This window comes from Crinia signifera, chromosome 4 (genome assembly GCF_055691185.1).
Source record: "Crinia signifera chromosome 4, ASM5569118v1, whole genome shotgun sequence".
NCBI classification, from domain to species: Eukaryota; Metazoa; Chordata; class Amphibia; order Anura; family Myobatrachidae; genus Crinia; species Crinia signifera.
In genome coordinates, this window is record NC_139220.1 from 15,494,717 (window position 1) to 15,507,832 (window position 13,116).

At 46.6% G+C, this 13,116-nt stretch overlaps 1 protein-coding gene across 1 annotated transcript in view; it reads left to right on the forward strand.

The window, feature by feature from the left end:
• Positions 1-13,116, forward strand: part of TMEM178B (transmembrane protein 178B) — a 291,738-nt gene that overhangs the window by 118,805 nt on the left and 159,817 nt on the right. Inside the window, exon 3 of the mRNA XM_083181197.1 lies at positions 12,560-12,673. Coding sequence (XP_083037323.1) covers positions 12,560-12,673 — 114 coding nt within the window. The remainder of the gene's footprint in view (positions 1-12,559; positions 12,674-13,116) is intronic.

Sequence of the window (13,116 nt, forward strand, 5' to 3'; positions counted from 1 at the left end):
CTCTCCCATCTACTGTACACCCCTCTCTCCTCGCTTCCAAATCCTATATCTCTCATCTCCCACCCCCACCTCTCTCTCCTAGTTTCCAAATCCTGTCTCTCTCCTCTCCCACCCCCACCCCTCTCTCCTCCCTTCCAAGTAATATCTCTCTCCTCTCCCACCCCCACCTCTCTTCTCCCTTCCAAATCCTTCCTCTCTCCCCTCCCACCCCCACCAATCGCTCCTCGCTTCCAAATAATATCTCTCTCCTCTCCCACACCAACTCCTCTCTCCTCACCTCCAAATCTTATCTCTCTCCTCTCTCTCTCTCCCACCCCTCTATCCTCGCTTCTAAATCCTATCTCTCTCCTCTTCCCCCCACCATCTCTCCTCGTTTCCAAATAATATCTTTCTCCCTTCCCACCCCCACCTATCTCTGCTCACTTCCAAATCCTATCTCTCTCCCACCCCCATTCCTCTTTCTCAAATCCTAGCTCCTTCCTCTCCCACCAGCACCCCTCTCTCGATACAAGCAAAAGGGCAGCATAACAAAGTTTGACACATGAAAAGGTTGACATGAGTTTTTGAACTTAATTTTTTAGGGACTATTTCACACTTTCCATCCACAAGGAATCCATTTGGGAATTGGAACGTGTGCCGAGTGCACTAATTTGGAGTTCACATGTTGAAATCTCCAAATTGACACCAAAAAACTTTTCCATGTTGATTGTGTTGATCTATTGTCTATGTCGACCTTATACACGTTGTCCCCTTTGGTGTCAACTTAGACACTGTCATCCTTTTATACCATAACCAAATGTGATTGGCCCAAATGTACACAAAATGCACTGTAAAGAAAAACAATACCGGAGGGAGCCCTATGATAATAAGGCTATCTTAAAATGGCATTATCCAAGCTTCCCTCCAGTTCCCTGCTGGCTGTGGAGGCTGAGCTCGGATCCAGCTCCTGTGAGCAACCATTTGTATGACCCTGATGCAGTAAAGTTATGCTGTGAAGCCAAAATCTACATTTACAGCACCGGAGGTCACAGTACAGCACAGAATGAGATGATCGTCTGCCATCGCAGATCACCGGTCCTGGCTGCAGGTAAGTGTCATGCACTCAGGGCAATTTTCACCAAAAATCCCTTGAGAATTGGTGTTGCGACGTTTGTATACGACCCAGTTTTGTTGCCTAGCAACCTGCTTTCCCCATTTTTTAAAATATGATGAGCAAAGGTGGATCTGAGACCTGGGTCCTCACAGCCTCCTACTCCGCACCTCTGTGTCCAATTGGGTTGTACTGTAACCACTGGCACTGCTGATCGTATGCTGGCAGGTGCATACCACATTCCCCATTACAAGGAATTTACTGCTGGCACAATTGAATCTGAGGTCTGTAGTTGCCAGAAACTCTGCTGCTCCTGAGAAATGTGCAGGGATTTATTCCTATTTTCAGAAAACCAGCTTCAGTCCTCTGCACACTGTGCATTTGGCCTCCATTCGTACGTGAGGTCACCATCACAGCACTGGATAGCACAAAACACAATTAGTCTTCTACGTGTTGGGTACATCTCTGTGAATATAGGTTCATGCACTTGTAGCACTGCCTGAAACCCCTTAACGGCTGGGGGCCTATTGTACGTTCACGAACAGACACAGTTCACGATTTGACTGTGCGCTGGTTAAACGGTGATAGATTTTTTATTTGTTAGGGGACCAGAGAAAACTCCATTTCACTTTCCTTCATGGTAACTTGGGCTTGTACATAGTTGTTTATTTTATTGAAGCTAAATTAGACAAAAATTGTAAAAAATAAAAATATATTTAAAAATTCTTTCCGGCTGTGCGCCTTTAAGAATATGCCATATATAACAGTGTTCAGTATTATTTTGTTTCTAACATTTAAGTTTGTGTTTTATAAATATTTGTTTTACTCTTTATTTCTATATTATTTATTCATATTTTTTTATTTTTCTTATTAGGACAATAAAGGGACGTGACTGCGTAAACTGCTCACAAGTAGATAGGTTAGAAGGAAAATTGAATACAGGCCTGTTTTTCCACCAGATGGCATTGGAAAAGTTAACAACGTACCAATGATATTATAAGTTGGGTATATATACGAAAAAAAATTTGATTTATTTTTTAAATGTTTTTAATGAAATTTGAGACCAGAGAGTTAGGCAAAGCCTTCAGCCAATCACCGCTGTCATAGGATAACAGGCAGATATCATTATGGTGTTATGCAAACGTTGACAGGGGACCAATGGGAGAATTTTTTCGGAATAGACACAAAGCTGAGTTGTACTGATCTTTGTGCCCGTCTCCGGTAAATAAATACATTTTTGCTTTTTATTTCCGCACGTTACTTTATTAGTGTAATTGAATACTTTAAATGCATAAGGGGTCTCTCAACTTCTTCTTATAATTTACAGGCAGCCGGCGTGTTTTCGGCATACGCAGTCTTTTCACGCCAGTAAAATTGATGATGCCTTTATTGCAATTACTAATAATTTATCATCTGCATTTTCAAACAAAGAGATGCTTTGGCACTGTAACATACTGTCAGGGAGGAGCAGAGCATTGTAGGCAGGAGGGAATAATTGATTAATCGTTGGCTTTGTTTTTTTAATCCAGGAGTCATGTGAAATACTTTATCACTTGGATTTAAAAAAATTAGAAATGCATCCTGTTAAAACACTAGGAGGTGGTGACATCACAGAGGCATGAGGTGTAAAAGTGCCTTATGTCTCAGCGGTGCCACCAATTTCTAATGCACTTGCAGGCGACTTTTTCAAGGATTTTGGTTTAGCGGAACTCCCTACTTTGGCCAGGAGTAGAACTTAGATCATTGCAAGTGTGGAATTGACTGGGCCCGGTATATCACCAACCGGTACTTGTGAGTTATCCGGGCTGCCGATTTTGTCCTTAAGTTAAGGACACCCGACCGACGCGATGCCCGCGATTTAGCCCCAAATCGGGGGCATCGCGTCGGTCGTGGCCGTTATAAGGGGCCGCGACGCGATGCCCACGATTTCCTATACACAGTAATGTTAAAAGACACGATGGACCCGATTTCCCATAGACAGTAATGTTAAAAGACGCGATGGACCCGATTTCCCATAGACAGCAATGTTAAAATAAAATGACAATATGAAATTGTCCAATATGTTTAAAAAAAAAATGTTTCATGGCCCCCCACCACCGTTAACGCCACCCCGCTATTGACGCCAACCCGAAGTGTGGCGAGCGCAGCGAGCCCGCGAGGGGCGGCGGTACGCGTCCTCCGACCTTTTCATGCCCTACTATCCACTAGGGCGTGGAGTGAGAATAGAATAGTGTGGCGAGCGCAGCGAGCCACCGAGCCCGAAGCGTGGCGAGCGCAGCGAGCCCCGCGAGGGGACGCGGACACCTGTGAAGCCCGCAAGGGCACGCGGATACCTGTGAAGGTGTCCGCGTCCCCTCGCGGGGCTCGCTGCGCTCGCCACGCTTCGGGCTCGGTGGCTCGCTGCGCTCGCCACACTATTCTATTCTTACTCCACGCCCTAGTGGATAGTAGGGCATGAAAAGGTCGGAGGACGCGTACCGCCGCCCCTCGCGGGCTCGCTGCGCTCGCCACGCTTCGGGTTGGCGTCAATAGCGGGGTGGCGTTAACGGTGGTGGGGGGCCATGAAACATTTTTTTTAAAAACATATTGGCCAATTTCATATTGTCATTTTATTTTAACATTGCTGTCTATGGGAAATCGGGTCCATCGCGTCTTTTAACATTACTGTCTATGGGAAATCGGGTCGGAAATCGGGTCCATCGTGTCTTTTAACATTACTGTCTATGGGAAATCGTGGGCATCGCGTCGCGGCTCCTTATAACGGCCACGACCGACGCGATGCCCACGATTTCGGGCGCGATGAAAAAATCGGCAGCCCGGATAACTCACAAGTACCCACCAACCTCAGTACTAATTAGCCGTAATGGCTAATTTATGTATCTTGGCAAAAGGGTTGAGTATGTTTTATGGGGCTATTTATGGTCATAGTAAAGATTTTGTAATGTTTAGAACATTTGCTGGGGAGCTGAAGAATAGTTTTCTGCCAAAGTAACATGTACTATATACATTTTTCACCATTGGGTGGTACATGGGGGCCCTTACAATCTTTTGCTATCAGGCCTACAAACATCTAGTTCATACTTGCCTACTTTTAAATTCTCCTCTCTGGGAGAAGCCCGGAGAGGAGTCTCTCAGCATCACGTTTGGGGGCAAGAGCCTGATGTAGACGTGATCAAGACGGGGCTAAATGGTGCTATTTGCATATTTAGCCCTGCCCCCTCCGGCGAATAGCCGCGAATCGCGTTAATTCAACGATGCGGCCGGGCAGCTGCAAGGGAAAATCCGGAGGGTGAGGCAGAACCCGGGAGGATTGCCCACCTTTCCGGGGGGGCGGGAGGGGGACACGATTTCTGGGACCATCCTGGCCAATCTTGGAGGGTAGGCAACCCTGGAATCTAGTTACTCCCCTGGCCTGGAGCATCCTGAACAATATCGCACCCGCCTACCATATATCCGTGTAGGAGATTGGTTCCTTATAATCTCTGCATATGTCTTACCTCAGTACACATTCTCTGGCTCGAAACGGCACCTCCATTTGGCGCTGATTGTAACCTGCTCTCTGTGTAAAGTGCTTTGGTATTTCCTGTCATCCTCTACATTAATAATAATAATGGGAAACACACACAGTACATACAGAGTGTGGGATTTAACCCTCGACACTCACAGTCTGCAGGTTTTAACCCTTGACATTTCCTGCCCTGAAGATCATACCTGAGACATGGTTGCTGGTGATAATGTAATACCCCAGCTCTGTACATGTATTCCCAGCCAGATCCTGTGTTTATTAAACCTGTCAGCTACGTCGACGCTGACAGTGATTAATGGCGGCCGTTGATAGTGTTTGTGGCTCCGACATGTTATCCAGCCTCCAGAGAGCTCCCATTAACACGTTTGCTTGAGAAGACAGCTTTAGTTTGTGGCACGTCAAATAATGTGCTTTGTTCCTCTTCTCTCGGTTGCCCCAGGCAACGTCCTGAGGGATAGAGCGCTACACCCATTACGTGATTACAATTCTCGTCAGCAGCTAACATATGCACATTGCAGCATCTTTTGTGTCTCCATTATTGTGGCACCACGTGCCCCTGTGTACGTGGTTAATGGTCAGTGTGATGCGTCTAAGGTAGTGTCCAGCTGTACATCAGTGGCGGTTTTTACCTATGGGATGCAGTGCTGCAGCCCCCCCCCAGGTAAAATCCGCCACTGTCTCTGCCTAAAGTGAAGCCAGATGCAGTCTGTGAGACTGTTCAGGCTTTATTGTGACTGGCAGTGACTTCCTATTGGTAGTCCGACCTGCCAATCACTCAAGGCATCCCTTCAGGAGGTGTTCCCTCCCTCAGGGATGCCTCTCTCTGCGCAAATGCGCGGCAGTCCCCAAAACGAGTTTTGTGCATGCGCAGTACCGCGGACCATACTGCGCCGGAACCTGGGAACCCGATCGAATTTTGCATTACCCTATTTGTACACAAGATAATACGTTACTGAAGTGCCCTATACACAGGAGAGGATAGTGCCATGGCGGCGTTCTTAAGTTTGAAAGCCGCTTTGATTATATAAACTATAAATGTAAAATACACAAACAAATTAAATTAAAGAATAAATTCAATTAAATACAAACATCTGTTGTCTTCCGCTTTGAAAATCAAATGAGAATCATCTTTTCTGCCGCATTCCAAAATGTACAGTTATGCGAATAGACGGCTGTCCAGCTTCATATCATATATAGAGAAGCCACTCTAATAAATGATGACCTGTTTGTGGGAGGGGTCAATTTGCATTCAGCCAACCAGAAGCAGCTGTTTACTGTCATCATTATCTGCAATTGTGCCAGGCCTCCAGTAGCTGCAAGAGATATGTCCCCTGACAGGTGTACATGCAGCGCTGAAATACCCCCCCAAAACCCTCTAGGGATGGCCATAGGTGCAGTCACAATCGATGGTTGCCATCGATGGTGATACTGCAACTAGTCATCGATAGTAACAAACTATGTGATGGCTGACCATCGATAGTTTTACCTATCGACGGTCATCCATTGTTTTTGAGTGACTGGACGTGGGGCAATCAGAATTTGGGGGCGGGGCTTCAGGGTTGTTGAGGGCGGAGCTATGCTCAGTGTTCCGACAACTTGAAAAATCAAAACATCGGTTTTGCTGTGCCATCAATGGAGGGAAACCATCTGGTTCTCATCCATCCACGGCAAAAGTATTTGACATCGGCCATAAACCATCGATGATTTGTACTTGAAACCAGTGGCGGCCCGTTCCTTTTGTGGAACACCTACCAATGGGATTGCCATTGTGACTGGCAGGTTGGACTTCCAATAGGAAGTCACTGCCAGTCACAGTGAAGCCAGTGCAGTCTCGCAGACTGCATCTGGCTTCACTACAGTGGCGTATTTTACCTGGGGGGGGGCTGCAGTCCTGCAGCCCATAGGTAAAAACCGCCACTGCTTGAAACCCATTTACACTGGAGGATTGACCCAGGTTAATGGCGGTCTTCCCCCAGCTGGCACTTGATGATGACATCATCTCTAAGTGTCGTGAGCCGGCTTTCCCTATGCTGATAGCCTGGCCCAGATCGGATAACCCAGGCCGCACAATTGCATTGCACCGCTACGAGCATTCAACTCGGTAGACACCAGGCTGGGATTCCTGGATGAACCTACCTGCCCAAATAGTTTCTGGTGCCCACCCATACAGTAATTAACCTACATGCTCATTGGCAGGGGTTTCTTGCTCATTGCCAGGGGTTATATGCTCGTTGCCAGATGTATTATGCTTGATGCCAAGGGTTACATGCTCATTGCCAGATGTGTTATGCTTGTTGCCAAGGGTTTCATTCTCCTTGGCAGGGGTTACATGCTTGTTGCCAGAAGTTTTATGCTTGTTGCCAAGGGTTACATGCTCATTGCTAGATGTTTTATGCTTGTTGCCAAAGGTTACATGCTCATTGCCAGGTGTTTTATGCTCGTTGTCAGCACTTACATGCTTGTTGCCAGATGTTTTAAGTTTGTTGCCAAGGGAGGCATGCTCATTGCCAGGGGTTACAGGGGGTTACTTACTCATTGGCAAGAGTTACATGCTTGTTGCCAGATGTTTTATGCTTGTTGCCAAGGGTTTCATGCTCATTACCAGATAATTTATGCTTGTTGCCAACGCTTACATGCTCATTGCAAGGGGTTACATGCTCATTGCCAGATGTTTTATATTTGTTGCCAGGGGAGACATGCTCATTGCCAGGGGTTACAGGGGGTTACTTATTTATTGGCAGGGGTTTCATGCTCATTGCCAGGAGTTCCGTGCTCGTTGCCAGGGGTTACATGATTGTTGCCAGGGGGTTCATGCTCATTGCTAGGGTGTTTAATGCTTGTCATCAGGGGGTAAGTGTGCATAGCGTGCCATCGCTCCTGGAATTTGGCAATTCGACATACTCCCCTAAACAACACCAGTGGTCCAGTGAAACCTCTATCATCTGTCTCCTTCAAGGCAGCGATTGGTTTTCAGCAGATTCCATGCAGACAGAGACCCCAAGCAACCCCCCCCCCCCCCCCCCCATTTCGTCCGTGGCTGCATTGTTATGTTATGCCACTGACGCAGAGTACAAGACGTGGTCATTCCACACAACGTATAAGAACTTTGCAGTTTGATGATACTTTGCAAACTTTCCACCTTAGACGAGAAAACTCTTCTGTGAATGAAACTGTTGCCACAAATCTCCGGTGAATACGCCACAATAACGCTGCACCGTGTAAGATGTTTTTCCATTGTTTGAATGAGAATCATGAGACCTATTTCTAAAGCCATTAAAAAGCTGATTTTAATATGCACGTTTTATGGAGCCGTGCCGGGAATTGTACAGAATAATGTGGGTTTTGTAACAGACGGAAGAGGAAGAACTGGTTTCCATCGGATTATAATTGGCTAATTTCACCATTAACCATCACACAATGGTTACCTCGTGGATTTACCATTCATTTTCCAACAGCAGTCACCTGCTCGGGGCAAAATGAATCAAGTCTCCAATAAAATGTTCCCATGTTCCCAGCACTCACTCATCATCATCATGCCTAAGGGGCATATGTATCAAATCTTGGAAAGAGATTAAGTAGAGAGATAAAGTTGTTGCCCCAATGTCTACGGGCAGACGCACCATGCTGCCTGGCACTCTGGGCTGAACTTGCCAATCGCTCCATAGGAATGAATGGCACTTGCGACTCATTTGCAAGCACCCCTGTGCCCCCAGATATGCATCGCGGCAAAGCTGAGCGTGGCTATATCTGTAGGAACTGTTGGATGATACTTTATCTCTCCAAGCTTTGATACATATGTTCTTCAAAACCCTTTGCACACATAAGAGCTGGGAAATGTGTGGCTCCAATCCCGGGGTCTATCAATCCGGCTCCAATCGGGTGTCACCTGCAAAACCCATTGCACATATGGTGGTCTTCCATTTACCTGGGTCTTCCGCTAGCCAGTGGACGCTCTTACCACCACTGTGCGTGCCAATCCCCAACTTTTAGGCCTGGCCAGGGTAATCAGGACCTGGGTCATGCTGTTCACACTAAGGGCGTGGTGTAATAAGCCTTGGAGAGTGATAAAGCAGAGAGAGGTAAACTCCAATCAGCTCCTAACTGTCATGTTGCAGGCCGTGTTTGATAAATTACAGTTATGAGGTGGTTAATAGTTTATCTCTCTCTATTTTATGTCTCCAAGGTTTAGTACATCCGCCCCTGATGATGAAATACAGTACACTAACGGAAATTCGTCCAAAGCCCATTTGGGACTATCAGTATAAGTATACTTACCTGACCCCTGTCGGGATTCCCTCCTTCTGGGTGCGGCATCGGTATTTTGACCCAAACGCCGATCATCAATATGGCCCAGATTATAGAAGTCTCATGGTCTATTGTGGACTCATAATAAACCAAAATATTCAATATTAAAGGTTACTTATATAGCGCAGACATAATCTGCAGCATTTTATTAAGTATTGAGTATTTCAGTCATTCATAATCAGTAGGCTTAATAATAAACATGAGCAACTAGCAGTCACGTATAATGTTGCTACTGGTTCCATTAATAAAGTATTTGATGGGATCAAAAGAAAAATTTAATCCCTCTCTTAGTAATGAATTCCCACTTCCTAGCTCCGTCCTGTTCTTCCTCTGATGTCACAGATATGATGATGCGTCATACCATGAGTTTGCCAGTATAAATGAACATGGTAGTCCAAGCGTAGGTGCATGACACCAAAACCGGCACCACCGTCACATGACCACAGCTTTCCGCTTATCTATGAGCCTGTACGAACGTTACTGTCTGGGCCTCACCAGGGCCGTAATTTACATAACAGATTGGATGAACCACATCCAGTGCTACCATCCTGGGACAGATTTACCCCTAATTATGCGGAGAGATGATAGAGGATAGGGGGTCATGGAATGGCCGTCTATGGGAATCTGAGCTTCTCAGCCGCCTCATTAATGGCAGCTAATTCTGTCAGCGGAGAGTTGTACATTACAGCAAGAGATATTTATCACCAGCAATAACCACCTAGACCTTGTTCAGTGTCAAATTAAGTATATATAGGTCTGATGTGGAAGCTGTAATGGTGTTTATAGTACATTAGTGTGTCACAGCACAACACGCCTGCAAAATCACTCACATTGATTTCTCCACCGTGTGCAGTCTGTGTGTAGCCCAGGACTCAGCAGCTGCGATAGAATCAGGCTGATTGGGGGCGGAGCTGATGTCACATGACTTCCCCTCACACACCTGGCCACGCCTGCGTATTACCTGACACTCCCAGATAACAGCTGCTCACCATGTAATGATTGTCCCAGTGTGTGCAGTGTGTGTGTAGCCCAGGACTTACTCAGCGGCTGTGATAGAATCAGGCCGATCGGGGGCGGAGCTGACGTCACATGACTTCCCCTCATATACCTGGCCACGCCTGCGTATTCCCCGACACTCTCAAATAACAGCCACTCACCATGTAATGATTCCCCAGTGTGTGCAGTCTGTGCGTAGCCCAGGACTTACTCAGCGGCTGTGATAGAATCAAGCTGATCGAGGCGGAGCTGATGTCACATGACTTCCCTCACACACCTGGCCACGCCTGTGTATTACCTGTCACTCCCAGATAACAGCCGCTCACCATGTAATGATTCCCAGTGTGTGCGTAGCCCAGGACTGACTCGGCGGCTGCGATAGAAACAGTCTGATTGGGCTCGAGCTGATGTCACATGACCAGGGATACAGACGATAATGGGGTTCTGGGAGCCAGGGGTGCAGAAGATAATGGGGTGCAGGAAACCACAGGTACAGAACATAATGGGGTGCAGAGAACCATGTGAACACAAAGTAGTGGGGTGCTATAAGACAGGGGTACAGAGAAGATAATGGGGTGCAAGGAGCCAGGGATACACAAAACACTCAGGACTTAGAGGATGCAGAATCTGCAGAAAAATTTATAATTATAGAGAGAGCAGGTGGTGAGATTTGCAGTACAGGCCGTTTGGGGTTAGGGGTGAGGTTCGCAGTACAGGCCTTTTGGGGGTAGGGGGTGAGATTTGCAGTACAGGCCGTTTGGGGGTAGGGGGTGAGGTTCGCAGTACAGGCTGTTTGGGGGGTAGGGGTGAGATTTGCAGTACAGGTCGATTGGGGGTAGAGGTGAGATTCGCAGTACAGGTCGTTTGGGGAGGTAGGGGGTGAGGTCCGCAGTACTGGTCGTTTGGGGGTAGGGGTGAGGTTCGCAGTACAGGCCGTTTGGGGGTAGGGGTGAGGTTCGCAGTACAGGCCGTTTGGGGGTAGGGGTGAGATCTGCAGTACAGGCCGTTTGGGGGTAGGGGTGAGGTTCGCAGTACAGGCCGTTTGGGGGTAGGGGGTGAGGTCCGCAGTACATGCCGTTTGGGGGTGAGGTCCGCAGTACATGCCGTTTGGGGAGGTAGGGGGTGAGGTTCACAGTACAGGCCGTTTGGGGGGTAGGGGATGAGGTTCGCAGTACAGGCCGTTTGGGGGTAGGGGTGAGGTCCGTAGTACAGGCCGTTTGGGGGTAGGGGGTGTGGTCTGTAGTACAGGCTGTTTGGGGGTAGGGGGTGTGGTCTGTAGTACAGGCTGTTTGGGGGTAGGGGGTGTGGTCTGTAGTACAGGCCGTTTGGATCTGTATTACACATCTCTCTGATGCAGTAATGGCTGACTGCAAATTTAAATGCAAATTTAGGATCTTTGTAAATGGAATGTGACAGCCTGATAGGATCTATTAGTGTAGGTGACACAGTGACAGTCCCCTGGTTGTATACGGGAGAGGTGTCACGTCACCTGCCCTGATACAACTTATTGGCAGGGTCAGTAGATGCAGAACAGGTGCCGCATCCTGACCTGTACAAAGACACTGTACTGTGTGATGACATTATTTACCCTGCTCAGCGCTTTGTACCGTCCTCCCGGCGTTGTACACGGTGCTGATCAATAGCAATACACCAAAACTGCTTGCTGCAAGAAAAACACCTGACGAAACATAGATAATCCATACATTGTGTGTGTTCACGATGCATCAAAGTCAATAGCATCTGCCCCTGTATTGGGCTGTAAATAATAAATGTGCGCAGTGTTTTTATGTGAATTCTCTCTCTGCAAATTCCAGCCTTCCTGAGCTGGTGTCTTATGAGGTAAATTTACTAAAGAGGTGATGTTGCCCATAACAACCAATCAGATTTTGTCTATCATTTTTCTAGGGTCGTAGTGTTGCCATTTGTGTACTCATGGCCCCTTTGGAGTAACTATAATGGATGCAGCATGCAACTAGTGAATATATTTACCTCACGACTGCTGTGGAAGAAATGTCTGGGGAAATGGTACCGGCAGCCATTTTGATTATTCTTGTGCTATAGCGAAATCTCAGGACAATGTTGCCGACTCCATTTTCCTGGAGATATGCGCAAGTCACTGACAATGCATGGTTTTGCCTTGTAAGCAATTGCCCTTTTAAAAGAATATCAGAGTTCGGCCGGCATCCCGCTAAGCCACCGAACATAGGCGTCATTACATCCGGCCCCAAGTCTTGATACATCTCCCCTTGATTGCTATGTATGTCATTAAAATGTATTAAATAACAAAGGGGCAGATGTATTAAGCCTGTTGAAGTGATAAAGTGGAAGGTCATAATGCAGCAGCCAATAAACTGTGTTTGAAAATTACAGTTAGAAGTTTATTGGCTGCTGCGTTATAACCTTCCACTTTATCACTTTCCCAATATTTACTTTTAAAACTCTAAAGAAATCAAAACCTCCCTGAGTGGATGATTTTACAACTAAGTATTGGTCATTTGATTTTACCACTTATGGTGAGATAGATAAAGTGGGTGAGTTGCCTGTGGCAACCAATCAATTCTAGGTTTGATACCCTAATGTGCAAAAAGAGTATTATACTGTGCAATCTGTTAACTAAAAGGAGCCATTTTTTTTTCCTCCAGGGGAGATTGAGCGGTGTTCGTTTATCAAGTATCACTACTCCTCAGCCACCATCCCCAAGAACCTCACGTACAATATCACCAAGACCATCCGGCAAGATGAATGGCACGCTCTTCGTAAGTACCTCTGGTTTCTTGCTGGTGTAGTGCTCAGATGACTTTACCGGTGACCTTGCTACGACGGCGATTGTGTTCCGTAGAGTCAGTGTTGCGTTAGGTCTTGCCATCTCCGCAAGATGGACAATAGTGCTTGCTTTGTGTTAAACTGTCTTATTGGCTTGATGATTAATAGAATGAATTGTTGAAAACCTTGGCTTGGGTCCTATCCCTGCGAATGTCAATTTATTTCCACCGTAAAACCAACTCTGCCGTAAGATTGATTGGACAGAGGAGTTGGATGTTCTTAGCTGTTACTTTGTGCTTTGTAGAAAAAAAAAGAAAGAAATTGAAGTAGATAAAAGGGGGAAATGAAAAACTTTGCTACAAAGCTGCGACAGCTTATGGTGGCAACACATTTTTGGGCCGATACCCCGTACTGCCATTCAGCGGATTTGTCAAAG